Source organism: Diabrotica virgifera, chromosome 1, assembly GCF_917563875.1.
Source record: "Diabrotica virgifera virgifera chromosome 1, PGI_DIABVI_V3a".
Taxonomy (NCBI): Eukaryota; Metazoa; Arthropoda; class Insecta; order Coleoptera; family Chrysomelidae; genus Diabrotica; species Diabrotica virgifera.
This window is the reverse complement of record NC_065443.1, coordinates 53,319,232-53,339,819: the sequence shown is the minus strand read 5'-3', so window position 1 is coordinate 53,339,819 and position 20,588 is coordinate 53,319,232. Positions and strand designations below refer to the sequence as shown.

Sequence of the window (20,588 nt, the reverse complement as noted above, 5' to 3'; positions counted from 1 at the left end):
TACTCTTTATTCGTAACGATAAAGGCAATATTTTTCCAGACATATGAATTTGAAACTGAAATGGCACATTTATTTTACATAATGTATTGGAGATGTTAAGTCACAATGACGACCTCTCGTGGATTTCGGCGGAACTAAAATTGAGGCCTTTTTTCTTTTTATTGCCCTGCTATAATGGGGGTTTTTAATGTCAAATGGTTGTTAAAATGGTTTTCAGTATTTTCAATAAAATCAATAAAGTGAAAAATTTATTAGTCCCATTGATTAATCTACCAGCATCAGTAGAATCAAAAAGAACGTGTTAATCCTAAATGTACTCCAAATATTCTGCAACACAACATACAAATAAAAACACTTTTGATGAAAGATTTGTAAGCTTTTAATGAAATCTTTTATATTAATAGTTATTAAGGTACCAAGGGTATTATAAGGATAATAACGCTTGAGGTCAATGGTGTACGTTGACCGAAAGCGTAATTATCTATAATATCCGTCGTGCCTTCAACGTTTAATGTCCGACTAAATTCTTCTTTATATGCAAAAAAATTTGAATAAATTTTGAATTAATTAGTTTTCAAATAAGTACATTTAGCAGCAATAGTCTTAACGTAATGGTGGAAACCATAGGTTTTTATTTGTCAACTTGACAGTATTTAACAATATTCAAATTTAACGCCCAAGGGCGTTATTTTTCAAAATAACGCCCTAGGGCATTATATAATATTTAAGTGACTTCGAAATCATGTCTTTATTTGTCAAATAATAGGTATACCAGTCGGACATTAAATTTATTAATTATATTGATTTTCGAAAATACTGACAACGATTTTAACAACGATTTGACATTAAAGACCCCCCATTATAGCAGAACAATAAAAGGAAAAAAGGCCTCAATTTTAGTTCCGACGAAATTCACGAGAGGTAGTCATTTTGAATTTTTTTATTTGCTTGAAAAATGGCTTTGGCAGAGCCAATTAGCCGGACTTGTTTGTGATTGATTGCAGATTCCCAGTCATAAATTTCTTATTTCATAACATAACTTAACATCGCCAATTGCGCTCTTTCATTTTTAACTTCAAATACAAACATATCTCGAAAAATAATTATTTCAACCTTACGAATGCAGAGTATATTATTTATATAGAAAGTTTTGGAGAATTTAAAAATTATGCTAAAATAGCAATTCCATCTATTCTATACTATGCTATTTCATCTGCAATAGCACGACTCTGATAGTAGTCAGAAACGTTTATTTATACAGGGTGTTTGATAAAGAATGAGCCATAGCTTAACCCTAGATTTCTGAGGTTAAAATAGGTCGATTTAAGCTAACTTACCTTAGTACAAAAGTTGATAATAACCGAAATAGAGGGTGTCAAAATTAAATTTTTATTTTATTTATTTTTGGATTTTTCCTGACAGGCATGGGACAACAACACGACATTTGGTAAGTGGTGCTGGTACTGTACACCCTACTAAATTATGTTAAACAACCGTTTCTGGCTACTACCAGAGGCGTACGACGGGGGAACGTGAATGGTTGACCCATCCCAAATTCTACGCCACTAACGCAATTTCTATTTTAGTGCAATTTTTTGATTCTCCAATACTTTTTATTTAAATAACATACTCTTCATTCGTAACGATAAAGCCATTATTTTTCGAGATATTTGAAGCTAAAAACGAAGGAGCATAATACATTAATCAAAATAAGTGTGTCTTTTTATTTTTAACTTCAAATACCTCGAAAACTAATGACTTTATCGTTACGAATAAAGAGTATATTATTTGCATAGAAAGTATTGGAGAATCTTAAAAATTATGCTAAGTTAGCAGTTTCCTCAGTGGCGTAGCATTTGGGAAGGGTCAAACATTCACTTTCCCCTGTCGTACGCTGGTATTAAATAGAGACGATTATTTAACATAATTTAGTAGGGTGTAGAGTACCTACACTTTCTGCCGAGTATCATAAGGATATGTCAAATATTTTTATAGTACCGGGCACGCATAGTTCTTAAAGTTTTAAATAAAGATTAGATTATTAAAAAAAAAAAGAATACTTTAAAATAATTTGATATATCCGTGTCCTACTTGGCAGAAAATGTAGGCACTGTACACCCTACTAAATTATGTTAAATACTCGTTTCTGGCTACTACCAAAGGCGTACGACAGGGGAAAGTGAATGGTTGACCCTTTCAAAATCCTACGCCACTGATGAAACTGCTATTTTAGCATAATTTTTAGATTTTCCAATACTTTCTATGCAAATTTTATACTCCTCATTCGTAACGATAAAGTCATTAGTTTTCGAGAGATTTGAAGTTAAAAATGAAAAGGCACACTTCTTATTTTGATTAATGTTTTGAGCTTCAAATATCTCGAAAACTAATGGTTTTATCGTTACGAATGAAGAGTATGTTATTTACATAGAAAGTATTGGAGAATCAAAAAGTTACCCTAAAACAGCAATTTCCATCAGTTGCGTAGAATTTGGGAAGCGTCAACCATTCACGTTCCCCCGTCGTACGCCTCTGGTAGTAGCCAGAAAGGATTTTTTAATATAATTTAGTAGGGTGTACAGTACCAGAACCACTTATCAAATTTTGTGTTGTTGTCCCATGCCTGTCAGGAAATATTCAAAAATAAATAAAATAAAAGTTTAACTTTGACACCCTGCATTTCGGTTATTATCAACTTTTGTACTAAAATAAGTTAGCTTAAATCGACCTATTTCGACCTCAGGAATCTAACGTTAAGCTATGGCCCATTCTTTACCAAACACCCTGTATATCAGTAGAATGTATAATACCTACACTTTTTGGCAAGTACGAAAAGTATATTTTAAACACTACTAAAGTAGTGGGTACAAATAATTTTTAAATGTTTAAATCAAACATCCGTATTACAAAAATATTACCTATTTGTATCCAGTACTTTAAAATAATTTGACATATCCTTAATACATGGCAGAAAGTGTAGGTACTGTACACCCTAATAATATAAGTTAAATAAACCTTTCTGGCTACTACCAGAGGCGTACGACAGGGGAAAGTGAATGGTTGGCCCTTCCCGTATTCTACGCCAGTGGCGGAATTACTATTTTAGTGCAATTTTTCGATTCTCCAATACTTTCCATTGTATATATTTTCTATTATATGTAAATATTATACTCTTCATTCATACCGATAAAATTATTAGTTTTCGAGATATTACCTTTAGTTAAAAATAAAGGGGCAATACATTAATAAAAATAGCTATACTGTTTCATTTTCAACATCAAATATCTCGAAAACTAATGACTTAACCGTTACGAATGAAGAGTGTATTATTTACATTGAAAGTATTGGAGAATCGAAATATTGCGCTAACATAGCAGTTCCGCCAGTGGCGTAGAATTTAAGAAGGGTAAACCATTCACTGTCTTCTGTCGTACGCCTCTAGTAGTAGTCAGAAACGATTATTTATCTTAATTTAGTAGGATGTACTGTAGCTACATTTTCTGCCAAGTATGACAAGGATATGTCAAATAGTTTTAAAGCACTGGGTAAAAATATGTATTAATCTTTTAAATAAAACACCCTGTAACTAGTAACGAGCAACATTTTATTTAAGTAATTTGGGTTAAATCTTAATATTTTGAAGTCTAGAATCTACATCTCCGAGATTGGACATTCTTAATGAATCACCCCGTATAGACAAAATATTTAAAATCAACATTCTTCTAATTAAAATATATTCCATAATAATTTTTATACTCGAAAAAAGTCGTTTGTTTTCAAACAAATTTAAAGTGTACTTACCAGAAAGGAGACGCTTTCCAAAATATTGCCAAAATGTATACTCAGCAGTTCAGTATTATAATGTTTGATGACGATGAGACATATATTCACAAAGGCAAGAACATCAACGAATGTTAACACAAAGAACATTAAAATTATCTTTCCTAGTATTGTATTCAATATAACGACACATTTGTATAAACTAACAATAGTGTCTGTAATATTCTGTAAAACTTGACGTTCAGCTGTAACATTTTGAGGACTTTCGTCTTTAATGATATTATCTATATTATAAGTCTCTTCTAGAAGCATTTTTAAGCCGATATATGTGTTTGAAATAGAATGGCATGTTTCATTCGTCATTATTGTTAAAAAAACAATGTTCGATATTAAAATTAACCAAAATATTAAACCAAAAATATATACATTACATCTTTCTTTGCCTCTCTGAACCATTAAATACACACTTAACGAAGCAAACACAAAAACAAGAAGTAGCAAAAGTATTATTTTCTTCGATTTTCGTGTTTTCAACTTCATATTATTAACTTGTTTCATCATCTCAAAGAACGTATTCCAGATTTCTATATTTTTGCAAGCATTATACAGGCACACAGCAATAAACATCGGCCATACAAGAAAGAACTGGAGCAACCATAAATCCTCTAATGAAAGTTGTGTATGGGAGAACGTTAAGTTTACTTCACACATTATGGAAATTGTACCCAAGATATCAGTTAGTATCAACGTAACCAGATGTACTCTTTTTACTAGAAATTTTGCTTGTGATGGAAATATTCCAGAGAAAGATCCCAAAACGTAAATAATTTTTACCAGACCATGAGACATTGTTTCAAATAGTAGAAGTAGACATGAAATTGATTACCTCTCGATTGTGCTAGTCAGGGATAATTGGATGGAAGCGGAAAGTGTTCTAATTCGGAAATTAATATTTTATGATCATTATCGCAATAAAAACCATATTATATTATACCTCATAATATATAGTCGAGGAAATGAAGCATTTTGGCTCGCAATTTTTTCGTCCAGCATGGATTTACTTGAAATTTTGACAGAAGGTAGGAAATAGTCCATGCATCATTTTCTATATCATGCCGCTGTACGCTAAAACCTTGGGGGTGGTTGCTGCCACCCCATCTCGGGGGCGGGAATTTTTTATTACATTTTAACTATGTAAATCGATGTAAAAAGTAGTTATAAGAAAAAAATGTGTTTTACATTTTCTTCGTAAAACTAATATTTTTCGAGTTATTTGCGCTTGAAAGTAACAGTTTTTCGATGAAAAAATCGATTTTTTAGAGGGTTTTTTGAGAATACTTCGAAAAATATGCATTTAATCAAAAAACTGTAGATATCAAAATTGTATCTTTTAGTAACACAAACCAAATTTTTTTTCTGTAATATCGCTAAGACCAATAAAAACCGAGATACGGCATGTTAAAAGTTAGCTTTTTTCGTCAAATGCATAATTTGAAATATTCAAAGTAAAATAACGGAAAAACTTTGCATTTTTCGAGGAAAACTTGAATAATCTTTTTTCAAGTATACAGTTAGGACTTTTAAAAAAAAATAAACAGTTTCTGGTCTAAAAATTAAGAGACTTATGATAAAAAAAGATCGGTACCTGCTTTTCTCTATGAAAAAAATCAGTGAAAACAACCCCCTAACTACCCTCCTGATTAAAAATGGGTCTTTACCTTTCTGTAGTTCCCTTTATATTTGTATTATCAATACACCCAAGGAGTTTGACCTATATAAAAGGCCTAATTTTAGAAAAATTGGAGTTTAAAGAAAAATTAATTTTTTGGAGTTGTCCATTATTCACCTTTTACTTCAAAATATCTCCGAAAATACTGAAGATACGAAAAAATTGATAGATTACTAAATTGTAGCTTCTTTAATAACTAAAATTCCCTTGCGCAGAGATTTTCATTACAGTGAAAAGTTAGCGAGATATAGATGTTTAAAACCTCTATTTACGAGCAAACATTCCCTTATTCGAGCCCTTTAAACCCACCCTAATTAAAAACTGAGGGATCTTACGGAATTTAGTTTACACAGTCTTATAACTCTATTACTACAAAGTCATTTTTTAAAAAACTTTTCACCGGCAAAAATGAAGGAGATATGTTTATAAAACAAATTTTTTTTTCGAAAAATTCGGATAGTCAGCTTATGGATAATTTTCAGTGTATGTATAATACCACAGAACCGGTTCGTATACTGGAAGATGACTAAAAATCTATTTGTATTTGTATTTGTACATATTTGTAAATTCGTATTTTTGTGTAAATAAATGTTTTTGTTATTATTTAATTCTACTTTTTTTCTGTATAGACCTATTAAAATATCTACTTATAAAACTGTAATGTTATTAAGGGTGGTTTTTAAGGGTTAAAATATTATGATATTATATCCTAAAGTATAAAACAATCATTATTTAACCAATCAAAACCAAATTTTACCCATATTAAAGTTTACACTGTTTTTATATAACTTTTGACAATAAGGGGTAGTTTACACCCCTAAAAATAATCAACGCCCTTAAGCATGATATAGAATATGAAGTACAGGGTGAGATGATCCTAATCCCAAATTTTTATGTAAATCGATGCAAGCCGAAATTATTCTTTTAGGTTAAGTAAATTTTTTATATATAGCTCCAACAAGGGTGGTTTTAAGGGTTGAAATATTATGATAGTATATCTTAAAGCATAAAACATTCATTATGTAACTAATAAGAACCAAATGTTGACAATATTAAAGTTTAAAATGTTATTTTATAATTTTCTACAATTAGGGGTAGTTTTCACCCTTACAAAACCAAAAGCGTATAACGGCTCAATATAGAAAATGAACTAGAGGGTGTATTCAGCCTAATCCCAAATTTCGATGCTGGACGAAAAAATTGCGAGGTTTTGCCATTTTTTCAGCTTCATTTCCTCGACTAATAGTCGAAGCAATAAAGTCTCCGAAAAAAAAAAACAAGACAGATCTTAATAATTATTTTTGCATTCGATTTGTGAATGCGCCAGGAAACTTTGTGAGCCATGACCCATAGCCATGAGATAATATAGCCATGAGATAATAATGTTCTTCATGTTCTAAAACCTTGAATACAACCATCTTATATCAAATTTAATCAATTTTATACGAGGTATGTCAGAAAATATGAATTCGCTCAAGAGTACTTAAATAAAATACCGGTATTTTCACAATATCTAAAATTGTTAAGAACTAAAAACCAAATTCCAATATGTAATTACATCCTTCTTATTTAAATATTCTGAACTATAAAGGTACTTTATTCTTGATCGAAATTCATCTTTTTTGACATAACTCGTATAAAATTGATCAAATTTGATATCAGATGATTGTATTTAAGATCATGCAGAACCTTTTACAAAGAATAATTTAAATATACCTTTTATACAAGATTTATTATTTTTTTACAAAGAATAACTTTTTTTCGAAAAATGAAAAAGAATTATCATAATTGAAACAACTGAAAATATTGTGTTGGTAAACACCAGAAATGGAGTTGGTATAATTGCTGATAGTGAAATGAAAGATAACGTAGTAGAAAAAACGAGTGATAGAATGATGTCAGTGAAATTTGTAATTGATAAAGAGGTATTGAATATTGTGTGTGTGTGTGTATGTTCCTCAAACAGGTCTGGGTGAGAATAAAAGAAGAGCTTTCTATGAGCAATTAGGAGACGTACTGAGTGATATTCCAGCAGAGGAGAAAGTTATAATAGGAGGTGATTTCAATGCACATGTGAGCCAAGCCAAGACAGGATATGAAACAATACATGGGGAATTAGACTTTGGAACTAGAAATGAAGCTGCAGATGACATGCTAGAATTAGCAACAGCATTGGATATGGCGATTGTTAACACATTCTTTAAAAAGAGAGAAACTCAACTTATTACCTACAAAAGTGGACAACATCAATCCCAAATAGACTACTTCATGATAAGGAAAGAAGACATACGTGAATGCAAGGACTGCAAGGTAATAGTTAGTGAGACAGTAAGCCAACAACATAAGCTGCTTGTTCTGGACATCTAAGTAAAGAGCGAAACTAAACAAAAATATCGGAGAGGACCACAAAAAACCAAGTGGTGGATGCTAAAAGATGAGAAGGAAGGTCTATTCAGAGAAAGAACAGTAGAAAAAATATGTTGGAACATGAAAGGACGCCCTAGCACAATTTGGAGAAAAATGGCCAATATTATTAGAGAGATGGCTATTGAAATACTTGGGAAAACGTCAGGAAAGAAGTTTGAGGATAAAGAGACTTGGTAGTGGTCAAATGAAGTACAAGGAAAAATAAAAGAGAAGGGAAAATTATATAAAATGTGGCAAGAAACCAGATCGGACATAGATCTTCAAAACTATATGGTCGCCAAAAAAGAAGCAAAAGTAGCAGTAGCAAAAGCTAAAGCAGAAGCGTATTCAAACCTATACGATCAACTTGATACCAGGGAAGGCGAAGCAAAGATATATAGATTAGCCAAACAGAGAGCAAAGAAAGCAAGAGATTTTAATCAGATTAGATGTATCCGAGATGAAAATAATAAAATACTAATTCACGAAAACGATGTCAAAAAGAGATGGAGAAAGTATTTTGACAGTTTATTAAATGAAGAATTTGACAGAGAGCCTGTGGAGTTAAAGGAGACAGTAACAGCAATGGTTACCAGAATAATAAACGAGGAAGTGGCTCAAGCGCTTCAAAAAATAAAGAAAGGAAAAGAAGTCGGACCAGATGATATTCCTGGGGAAGTATGGAGAGCATTGGGAGAGACAGGAATAACTTGGCTAGCAGGTCTATTTAATAGAATTATGGAAGTTGGGCAAATGCCAGACGAATGGAGAAGCAGTATATTAGTACCTGTCTACAAAAACAAGGGAGACATACAACAATGCACAAACTACAGGGCTATAAAACTACTTAGCCACATCATGAAAATATGGGAGAGAGTAATTGACAGACGGATACGTGAAGAAACCGAAATATCCGATAATCAATTTGGCTTTATGCAGGGCAGATCAACAACAGACGCAAATTTCATTTTAAGGCAACTGATGGAAAAATACAGGAATAAAGAGACCAACGCTCACATGGTATTCATTGATCTTGAGAAAGGATATGATAGATTTCCTCGAGAGATTCTGTGGTGGGCACTCAATAAGAAAGGAGTACCTGGCGAATATGTAAAGATTGTGAGAGATATGTATGAGGCAGTAACGACTAGTGTTAAAACAGGTGTGGGAGAGACTGATAAATTTCAGGTGAAAGTAGGATTGCACCAAGGCTCGGTGCTTAGGCCTTATTTATTTCCATTAGTTTTGGACCAGATAACAGCGAAACTACAGGGTAGTATTCCATGGTGCCTAATGTATGCTGATGATGTAGTGTTAATAGGAAATAGTGAAAGAGACTTAGAACAAAAACTGGAACAGTGGAGACAAGCTCTGGAGGAAAAAGGTTTAAAACTTAGTAGGACAAAAACAGAGTATTTGGAATGTTCATTTAAAGATGGAGTTACTACGACTAAAATGGTATCTTTGGATGGTGAAATGATTGTGAAAAGCAATAGTTTTAAGTACCTAGGATCCGTATTACAGAGTAATGGAGAAATAGATGGAGATGCATGCAGTAGAATTAGGGCTGGATGGATGAAGTGGAAAGAAGCGAGTGGTGTGTTGTGTGACAGAAAAATTCCGATGAAGCTGAAGGAAAAATTCTATAAAGCAGCCACAAAACCGGCTATGATGCACCGAACTGAATGTTGGGCAGTGAAAAAGAATGAGGAACAACGAATGCATGTGGCGGAAATGAGAATGCTTAGATGAATTAGTGGAGTGACAAAGAAGGATAAAATTAGAAATGAGTATATTAGGGGAAGTCTAGGTGTGGCACCAATTGATGCCAAAATGAGAGAGCATAGGTTAAGATGGTTTGGTCATGTTCAACGTCGAGAGGTTAATCACCCAATATGAAGAATAGCTGAGGAGCAGATTCCTGGAAGGAGTAGGAGAGGAAGACCAAAGAAGACCTGTGGGGAGACGATAAGGCAGGACATGTTGGGAAAGGGGATTAACATGGATATGACCCAAGATAGAATTGTGTGGAGAAATGCAATTAGGGAAGCCGACCCCGCATAGGGATAACGCAAAGAGAATGATGATGATGATGACTGTGTTGGTAATCCATTAAAAAAAATTAATTTTTTTTTCAATAAGAAGAATGAAATTGCATACTAGAATATAGTTCTTAATTCCTAACAACTTTTCATAATAACAATTTTCATTATTGTGAAAAATAAAGCTTGACAATTTATTTATTAAAATGGATTAAAAACACATAAATTAAGACAAATTTACAACAAAAAAATTTTTTCTTCTCAAGTAACGAAAAATAGATGGGTGCGTATACGCACCTTTGGCCGAATACGGGTACAATTTTTAATAAAGGAACATATAATATCGATGGGTTTTTGACAAAACATCGTAACCGACAAAACGCACATTTTACAGGAGACGACTTTTTCTTCTACCGACTTTTTGGTTAATATAATTAAAATTTTGATACTGTGATAAATTAGTACATAAAAAATATTAATTTAAGAAGAAAAAAAACTGTAATATAACATTCTTTTATTAAATTATGTAACATACGATACTTTGTCAGACCTTGTCTGTGTAAATTTTAGTTGATGCTTGTCGCTTAAGATAAACATACGATAGTTTCAAGATAGCAATCTATAAATGAATATTCATAAATAACGTAAGTATCTTAACAGAAAAAATATTATTAATAATAAAAATCGACAAAGAAAAATAAAATTTAATACATACGTATATTAATCTGTGACACTATACTAAATGATGTACTATTCAAAAAATCTCATAAATTTAATTCAAATGATACGACGTCCCAAAAAATGTAATTTTTGAGAACTTCGTAGTTTTACAAAATTACTACCACCTTAAGAGGGTATTACTCAAGTTTGAACAGATATTACAATTTTATAGGCGTTTTGAAAGCTTAAGATGTAATCTTTAAAATGCACTAAACTATTTTGCTTAAAACATGAAATAAACAACTTCTTTTTGAGAAAATTAAGAAAGGTAAAATATGTAATACAATGATCCAAAAATATCAGTTAAAAAAATGTTTGTACAAAGTCATCAAAACCTTTTTCTGTACAACTTACCTAAAATACATTTAATAACAAGCTTTTTTTGAGCTCTTATACAGTATGTCTGCGTAACTTGGAACCTATTGATAACTTTTTATTATCAGTTAAAAAAAACTATGAGATATTAAATTTTATTAATTTCATACGAGGTATGTCAAAAAATATGAATCTTGTTCAAGAGTAAAGTAGCTTTATCAATATCGAAAATTGTTAATAAAAAAAGTTGTTTGGAATTAAAAACTATGTTTCAATATTCGTTCTATATTGACTCCCCTACAGTTGTTTCAGGTTTCAGTGAACTTACTACCAGTTGATATATTTTTGTCGCAAATATAATATTTATGATATTTGCACAAGAACAACTAAAAACCATAGGTTATACCATTACCAAATTAGTAAATTAGACTTAAAATTCTATTAAAAAGACAATAAACCATAAAAACGAGTATTAAAAACTTACCGCATCTATTGAATAAGAGGATTTATCAAAACTACCACTATTTTCGTTTTAAATTGTTCTAGCTAAATAAAAAAATTGCACTGACTGAGTTCTAACACATTTAAGATAACACTGAGTTAGCGTACGTTCAGAGTGGACGAGCAAAGAGCAAAGAGCAAAGAGCAAAGAGCAAAGCGGAGAAATCAAACTCATACTGGCAAACGGAGGTGCACAGAGTGCTAGCAAAGAGCAAAGCGGCGAAACCAAACAAGTTTGATCTCTTTGGTCCATGTAGTGAGACCGCTCCCGTCTGAAAAAATTTTTGATTCGGATTCTTTGTCAATTCCTATTCAAAAATGTCCCCTTTAAACAAATCTGAAGAGCACCGGGCGGAATTTTTGGGCAGAAATTGTTTAAACAATTTTATCTACTCTATGTTATGTTACGTGTAAGTTTTTAGTTTGTGAAAACTGTCATTATAGATAGCAGTGCGTGAAGTGTTTAAAGTGAGCGTGAAGTAACAATGTATTTTAAATGGGACTTACTTTTTCGCACTGTTTTTAACACACTTTCATATAATCAAATATCCTTAACTTTGGCGTTGTCATGGTGATGACATAATGAGCAATAAATTACGACAAAAGTTTTTACAGTTTTGTGGTTTGAAAGAAGTTAGAATTTTTAAATGTCAAAGTTCTAAAAATTGTAGAATAGAAATGAATTCCAGTGACGAAGAGTTACAGTTTTTTTATTTGTTTATGGTAGAGTAGATAAAATATTGTATGAAACTGTGCATGAAGTACTTTTTGCGAACTTACGCGATGTATAGCACTCGCTCCGCTGTCGCTCGTGCTCTAAATATCGCGTGCGTTCGCAAAAAGCATACTTCACGAACTGTTTCATAAATACCTATTTTTAAACAAATACAAAAGATCACGTTTTTTTGCTCCGGAACATATATTTTTAGACGAAGTAGTTTTCAATCCTAATAGTAAATTATTAATATTGAAAATATTAAAAATATTACTAAAAGATTTTTAAATTGAAAACTTATTGGTACACTTTCCTGGTGACACCTCCAAGACCAATTTGCAAGTCAAATGGATGCTGCAGTGAAGACGAGAGGGAAGGAATTCTACACTATGCAATTCACATCCCCTGTCTGCAGCTGGTAAAGTTCCAACGGAAAAATGCACCTAGTTAGGCCGCACCTACATTTGATCCGATTTTCTCCGATCAGATCAGATCCGACGTCGGCCGACGTCGGAATAGAAAATAAACCCATAGTATTAAATGGGGGTGCCTACATTGGATCCGTTTTCTCCGATCCGATCAGATCAGATCAGATCCGACGTCGGCCGACGTCGAAATAAAAAATAAACCCATAGTATTAAATGGGAGTGCCTACATTGGATCCGTTTTTCTCCGATCCGATCAGATCAGATCAGATCCGATATCGGCCGACGTCGGGAGTAGCTTCTCCTATTCTCATCGAGAAGTGTTTGGTTTCATTCCGATTGGTTGCAAGTTGAGTTGAAATTTTAGTTGCAAGTTGGTTGCAAGTTGGTTGCAAATTGGTTGCAAGTTGGTTGCAAGATGGTTGCAAGTTGGTTGCAAATTGGTTGCAAGTTGGTTGCAAACTGGTTGCAAACTGGTTGCAAGTTGGTTGCAAACTGGTTGCAAGTTTGTTGCAAGTTGGGGGTTGCAAGCTAACATGTTTAAATATATTCAATGTCATCATCTCAACACATCTTCATCGGAACTTATTGTCGGTGGTCGGTGGTCGGAAGATTACTGAACCAATGTAGGCACCTTCGCCGGAAAACCGGTCTGATCGGATCTGATACCCTAATAACACAAAACATTCCATGAATGTTCCTAGAATGTACACACAGGACATTGAAAACATTCCTGGAATGTCCCCAAATGCACACGAATGTCCCTGGAAAGTACCAGGAAAGTGCTGTGTCAGCATTTTAAATATTCTTAGAATGTTCTGTTGGAACATTCCATGAATGTCTACGAATGTTCTTTGGACATTCACAGTCTATTTTTTAGACTGAATGTCTTGTTGGAACATTCCATGAATGTTCTTTGGACATTCACAGTATATTTTTAGACTGAATGTCTTGTTAGAACATTCCATGAATGTCTACGAACGTTCTTTGAACATTCACAGTATATTTTTTAGACATTCACTGAAATATATCGTCAGTAATGTGACAATACCTCCTATATGTTTTTTCATGAGGTTTGCAGGAGACGAAAAACATTTTTTAAGGTCACTTTCTGGTTTCGTACGTATTCTGACTTTTTTTGTAGTAAATAGATAGTTGAATTTACTGCAAAACAAGTCAAAAAATATATGAAAACAGGAGGTGGCCGAAACAAGTTTTTAGTCTATCTTACAAATCTCTTGAAAAAAACAGATAGGAGGTACTGTCACATCACTGACGATATATGGCCATACCAAATAATACATCCTTGATAAATATAAACATTTTTATTGCAAAAAATCTTTACATACATTTTTTAATGTAATTTGCTGACATTCCTAAATATTATAAAAAAATGTGTCACATTTGCTTTGTAAACCTTTCTTTTGCTTTTCGTAGCCACATATTCTGTTTCCTTTCTGGTTTTTTGTAGACCACTTCTCTCAGCTGATTCTAAAAGAAAATAAAATAAAAGGTAATTTTTCTATCCTTTACAATTAACAATCAGAAGAAATATTGTTTACAGGTAATAATATGCATAAATAATAATAATAAAAAAATAAATATTAAATAATATTTAAATAAATAATAAATAATATTTAATAAATAAAATAATAATAATGAACATTTTGTATTTTGACAACGACATCCGATGTGGAAGTAGAAACCTTAATAAAATTATTTTTTCAAGTAAATTGTGGCTTATTTCCCCATTAGAATAATTAATTACAAAAAAGCCACAAAGAAATAGATTTTTCACAAACAAATAAGTATTTAGTATTCATTATATTTATTGTTTTTATTATTTACTTTAATGTCCTACTGGTACATTATTTGACAAATAATGACATTTCGAAGTCTGTTAAGTACGATATAACGCCCTTGGGCATTAAATTTAAATAACGACTTAGATACTGTCAAGTTGACAAATATCAACCTAAGTAAAACTATGGTTACCACAATTACGTTACTACTGTTACTGGTAAATGTACTTATTTAAAAACTAATCAATTCAAAATTGGTTCAAATTTTTCGCATATAAAGAATAATTTAGTCGGACATTAAACGTTGAAGGCACCACAGGTATTATAATGGGTGCGTTCGGACGACCACAGCGGCTGGACAGCTGAGCCAGCAGTAGCTGTCAGACGTCACCGCTGGAAGCCAGCCGCTGAGAGATTTACTAAGCTCTCCCTATCACGGCTGGATACAACCACTCAGCCGATTTCTGCTGAATGCCAGCCGCTACGGTCGTCCGAACGCACCCAATAATAACGCTTTCGGTCAACGTATATCCCTATAATACCCTTGGTACCTTAATAACTGTAACATAAGATTATACCTTAATTCTTGTTTTCGATTTCTGATGTTTTTATTTATTTACATTGAATATTAATCTGTTTTGTTGTATAATCTACTTCGCAATAATTATGTGATATATTTGACTTAAAATGAATTCAAAAATTTTTTGTAGTTTGGCAACAATGTCAACTTAGATCTCCGATGTAGATAATGAATTACAACAGTATCTATATTGTACGGACTGTATTATTAATTAGGTTATGCATATACCTGTGTGACATAAGCTATTGGAACAGCACAGTCTCTCAAACGAACAGATGAAAGTGAAGTTCTGTCAATATCTTTTTCTAAAAAGTGTTTTGAACATACTCCTCTATTAACAAATCTGATCTATACTTCATGTCTTCTTCGCAGGATCTTCTGGAAAGCTAAAAATACAAAATATATGCATTACTAAGCATTATTAACAAATTTTAGTTTTAAATAAAAAATATGATTAATGAACTCACAAAATTATTATAAAACAGCTTAGAAATTGTTTATTAGTATAGTTGGTTCCCCAAACTCAGACACAACTGGCTAGTGATTTTAGTAGGTAATTTTTTTTGTTTTTGGCCAATTTTGCCAAAATTACAGTAATTAGTACTGAGACTGAGTTTAGCAAATCGACTATAATATTCTGTGTATTCATTAGTTGGTAATGCATATTATAGTGTGTGGTCTACCATCCTATTTATAAACGCATACACTAGCAAAAACGCAAAAAGAATTATTTTAGTTTTACAAATCCTTTTGTTATTACCTATCTCTATTTACTATTTTAGTTAGGAATAAGCGAAGTTTGTGGCTTATTCACAATTATTATTAAAATAATAAATGGATATGACCAATTATTAACTTATAAAATAAAATAATAATTCTTCTGATTTATGCCTTTTATTCACTTTGTTATATCTACGTTACTTAAAAGATTTTTTATGAATAGTATTATTAGGGTATTAATAGTATTAATTTATTTTCTGAAATACAGGGCATGCTTTCGTTTACATATTTGCATACTAACCTTTTAATAGGGCTGTTCATTCACAGTCATTTGTTTTGAGCTTCTGTCATAATTGAAACGTTATTCCTGCAGATTTTTTTATCTACATTTGTTTCTGCTACTCCAACTGCGTTAAAAACAGGACACCATTTTATGCACTATGTTAATAATACTATTAAAGCTATTATAAAAGTATCCGAATTAAAAAAATATTCTTAAAAAGCACAAATAATACAAACAATCCACGGCAAGGCAAGGCCGGGCAAGGTCGCCAGTCGCCAAGATGAAGATGCCAAGATGGCCGAAGCGAGGTCGTTGGTTGGTCGTTTTTAGTCACGTGATGCCCTCTCAAGCGCCATGCACAAAAATATATGCACGGCGAATTTGAAAATGAACGCAAAAGAAATAAATATAAATGCCTCTCTTGGGTTTTGCATAAGTTATAAGTATTTTTTTTATTAACAAAATCGCATTCCAAATTGAATATTCGCGAACAATAATTTTTATTACATTTGTATGTTTATAATATTGTATTAATTGAACTTGGGAAACTCTTTAAATTTGACATATTATTGCACTGTAGGCCTAAAATGTCACTTAGTTTGTCTGGTATGTTATAAGTAATGCTGTATCTCTTACACGTATGTATTATTTCGCAACTTAAAATATAGGAACATTGGTAGTATGTTCACAGAATGTCTTATGGTAACATTCCAGGAATAATTTAAACAGATGTTCACCGAATGTTCCCTAAATGTCCAGGACATTCAAATATTGATAGAACTTTGGTAGTACATTCCTGGAATGTTGTGTGTTGTTAGGGTATCGGATCGGATCTGATCTGATCTGATCTGATCGGAGAAAATCGGATCCAATGTAGGCAATGTAGGTGTGCACTTACTCTACGGAGTAATACGACTATAAAATAAAAATGTATACCATTTTTATTATTATATATTTTTAGGTTTTTTGGGTTATTCTAAACAAAAAAGGTATCTTGTAATTTTTCCCAAAAATTAATAGTGTTCGAGTTATAGGCGATTTAAAATCTGAAAAATGCGAAAATACGCATTTTCGAGGCTTAAAAATTCATATTTCAATTAGTATTTTTGAGGTTACCAGATACTTAAATTGATGATTAAACATTCAGCTTCGATTCTGAAGAGTGATCGCGTCTAACCTTAATTTATACCGTCGTTTTTTAATTGTTAAATATGCGTGTTTATCAGATTTTTTTGCCGGTGCGGCGCGCTCTATTTCAAAAATCTCCTATTTCCTCCGAAAATTATTTTTTCTAGATTTCTTGGGATATTCTAAATAGAATAAGTTTCTTGACATTTTTCTCAAAAGTTAATAGTTTTAAAGTTATAAGCGATTTAAAATCCAAAAAATGACAAAAAAACTCGTTTTTGGATTTTAAATCGCTTATAACTTTAAAACTGTTAACTTTTGAGAAAAATGTCAAGAAACTTATTTTATTTAGAAAATCCCAAAACATCTAGAAAAAATAATTTTCGGAGGAAAATAGGAGATTTTTGAAATAGAGCGCGCCACACCGGCAAAAAATCGAATAAACACGCATATTTAACAATTAAAAAACAACGGTATAAATTAAGGTTAGACGCGATCACTCTTCAGAGTCTTGAGGCTCAATGTTTAAACTTCAATTTAAGTATCTGGCAACCTCAAAAATACTAATTTAAATATGAGTATTTAGGCCTCGAAAATGGGTATTTTTGCATTTTTCAGATTTTAAATTGCCTATAACTCGAAAACTATCAATTTTTGAGAACATTTACAAGATACCTTTGTTGTTTAGATGACCCACAAAACTTAAAAATATATGTTCCAGAGCAAAAAACGTGATCTTTTGTATTTGTTTAAAAAAATTGTTTAAACAATTTCTGCCCAAAAATTCCGCCCGGCACCCTTCAGATTTGTTTAAAGGAAATTTTAAAATATTTTTAAATAGGAATCCACAAAGAGACCGAATCGGAAATTTTTTTCAGACGGGAGCGGTCTCACTACATGGACTACTGTGAGAGTAAAGAGCAAATATCCTACCTCTCCTATCCACACTGCCGAGTGGAAAAGAACTAAACTCTCGTCTAGCCTAACTACCCGCTATTAGCACTTCTTTGCTCTTTGCTCTTTGCTCGTCCACTCTGAACGTGCACTTTTTGCTCTTTGCTCTTTGCTCGTTGCTCTTTGCTCTTTGCTCTTTGCTCTTTGCTCTTTGCTCGTCCACTCTGAACGCGGCCTTAGAGTAATCCTCCTACCTAACGGTCATTTTGGTCGTTGAATCTTTCGTAAGCGGCAAAACATGCAAACGTAACCGACAAGATTTATGGCGCTTACTATAATCTGTCGGTAATACCTTTCCGTTTACGATACCAAAGGCACAAAATGAGCTTGGAATGCGGTGGTTACGATAAAAATTAAATTAAATTTTAGACACTTAGGATGTTATTATGGGAAAAATAATTTTGAATTAGCTGTAAACTATTGTAAGGAACCATCTAAGATAAAAATCCCATTTTCAGATAATTGATGCTTACGATGTTTTGTCAAAAACCCGTCGATATTGTATCTTAAATGTAAATTAAATTTTAAGATAAAAATTTTCGAAACATTCGGCGTGTCGATACACTCTGCACTTCTTACTTACATAAATAGTATTACTTGAGAGACTAATAAGTTTCGAAACCGGTAGAGGTGCTTGATGCACTCTCTGATTGGACTAGAATATGGTTCGGCTGTATTTTCGTTTTGCAACGAAATTGAAAATGGTTATTCATTCTCGTTGGAACTTTACCGCGCTGAGCAGATGGGACGTGAATTGTAAATTGTAGAATTCCCTCATCTTCCTTAGTCTCAGCATCCGTATGGCTTTCAAATTGTAGAAGCCTCGGAGGTGTAACCAGAGAAGGTTCCCATTGTTTTTATTCTGGTGGGGTGTGGAATAGCATTATGTTGTTTTACATTCCATTAGAGTGAAAAATTAGTCTTTTTGCTAGCAGTTGCCGCTAGGGCATCTACGCCATTTCGTTCGTTGCAATCCGGGACTGCACGCTGGGGTTTGTTTTGGTTGGATCAGAGAGAGCAGCATATGTGCCTCCTGATGAGAGACTAATAAGTTTCGAAACCGGTAGAGGTTCTTGATGCACTCTCTGATTGGACTAGAATATGGTTCGGCTGTATTTTCGTTTTGCAACGAAATTGAAAATGGTTATTCATTTTTGATTTACATTTACTCTGATTGGAGTACGTAGGGAACCATTCTCGTTGGAACTTTACCGCGCTGAGCAGATGGGACATGAATTGTAAATTGTAGAATTCCCTCATCTTCCTTAGTCTCAGCATCCGTATGGCTTGCAAATTGTAGAAGCCTCGGAGGTGTAACCAGAGAAGGTTCCCATTGTTTTCATTCTGGTGGGGTGTGGAATAGCATTATGTTGTTTTACATTCCATTACAGTGAAAACTTAGTCTTTTTAGTATATTACTTTTATTTATCATATATTTTTTTTCTTGCGCTATTATCGTCTCTTTTTATAATATGGCCAATATTGTCGAATCTAGTTTCATCTTGTAAAACAAAAGATGAACGTCTATTTACTGAGTTTGACACTGATGTAGCGGTTTCTTCACTATTCTCTGCATGTCCACTACATTTTAGGAAGTGAAGAACCAATCTCGAAAGAACACTTGGGAAATTTTAGAATCATTCTCAACTTTAAAAATTTTCCATCTATGTCAGATCATGCTTTCTCTTAGAATGCCCATGCTTCTTTATCCTCATCCTTCGGCCAATACATATCAACTTTAGGCAGAGTGTTTTTAACCAGGATAATATACATGCCAATAATTTTTTTTTAAATCTAATTTCAAAATTCTGACATGTTATTTTGCGATGTATAAATCTGTACCCCGGAGGTAAAGGACAATATGTCCATTTTTATCGAAATTGGGATTATTACACTTTTGAATAGCTCTACACAGAGGTAAACCACACTATGTCCAGAGACAATTTAACGGAAAGTTACCGACTTTTTAAGCGACACCACGTCCACTTCCAGTCAGAGGTAAACAACACCATGTGGACTTGGTGTTGCTTACCTCTACTAAATGTGCGCACTGTTATTTACCATCTGGAAATAGTGCTTAAAAATAATACGCTACACTACCATTTTACAGTGAACAAACAGCGATTGAATAATACACTACACTACCATTTTACAGTGAACAATCAGCGATTGAAGATGTGTAAGGTTATGTTTTCAAACAAATTTTGTAAATCTAATTTAGTAGTAGTGAATATGTTGAAAAAAATTGAGCCAGGAGGTTAAATAAAAGCTGATCAAAGAGGTAGACTCAGGCCAATAAATAAAAGTCTTACCGAAAACATAGATAGTATACATTAACATATCAGTTCCTTCCCAACGTACGAGAGTCATTATTCCAGCGGACTGGGACCTTTCGCCGTCGCCGTTTCGCCGTCGCCATTTCGCCGTCGCCGTTTCGCCGTCGGCCGTTTCGCCGTCGAGCCAGTTCGCCGTCGGCCGTTTCGCCGTC

General features: G+C 32.9%; 1 protein-coding gene and 1 long non-coding RNA gene across 2 annotated transcripts in view; both read right to left on the bottom strand.

The window, feature by feature from the left end:
- Window positions 1–4,655, bottom strand: part of LOC114324962 (gustatory receptor 68a-like) — a 30,816-nt gene extending 26,161 nt beyond the window's left edge. The window contains exon 1 of the mRNA XM_028272892.2: window positions 3,802–4,655. Coding sequence (XP_028128693.1) covers window positions 3,802–4,629 — 828 coding nt within the window. The 5' untranslated portion in view covers window positions 4,630–4,655. The remainder of the gene's footprint in view (window positions 1–3,801) is intronic.
- Window positions 4,656–13,943: 9,288 nt separating this feature from the next.
- LOC126887756 (uncharacterized) lies at window positions 13,944–16,647 on the bottom strand. The gene is made up of 3 exons (XR_007699198.1): window positions 16,037–16,647; window positions 15,244–15,401; window positions 13,944–14,124 (listed from the first exon to the last, which is right to left on the bottom strand). It is a non-coding gene; the product is annotated as an uncharacterized LOC126887756 (long non-coding RNA).
- Between the last annotated feature and the right edge of the window lie 3,941 nt (window positions 16,648–20,588).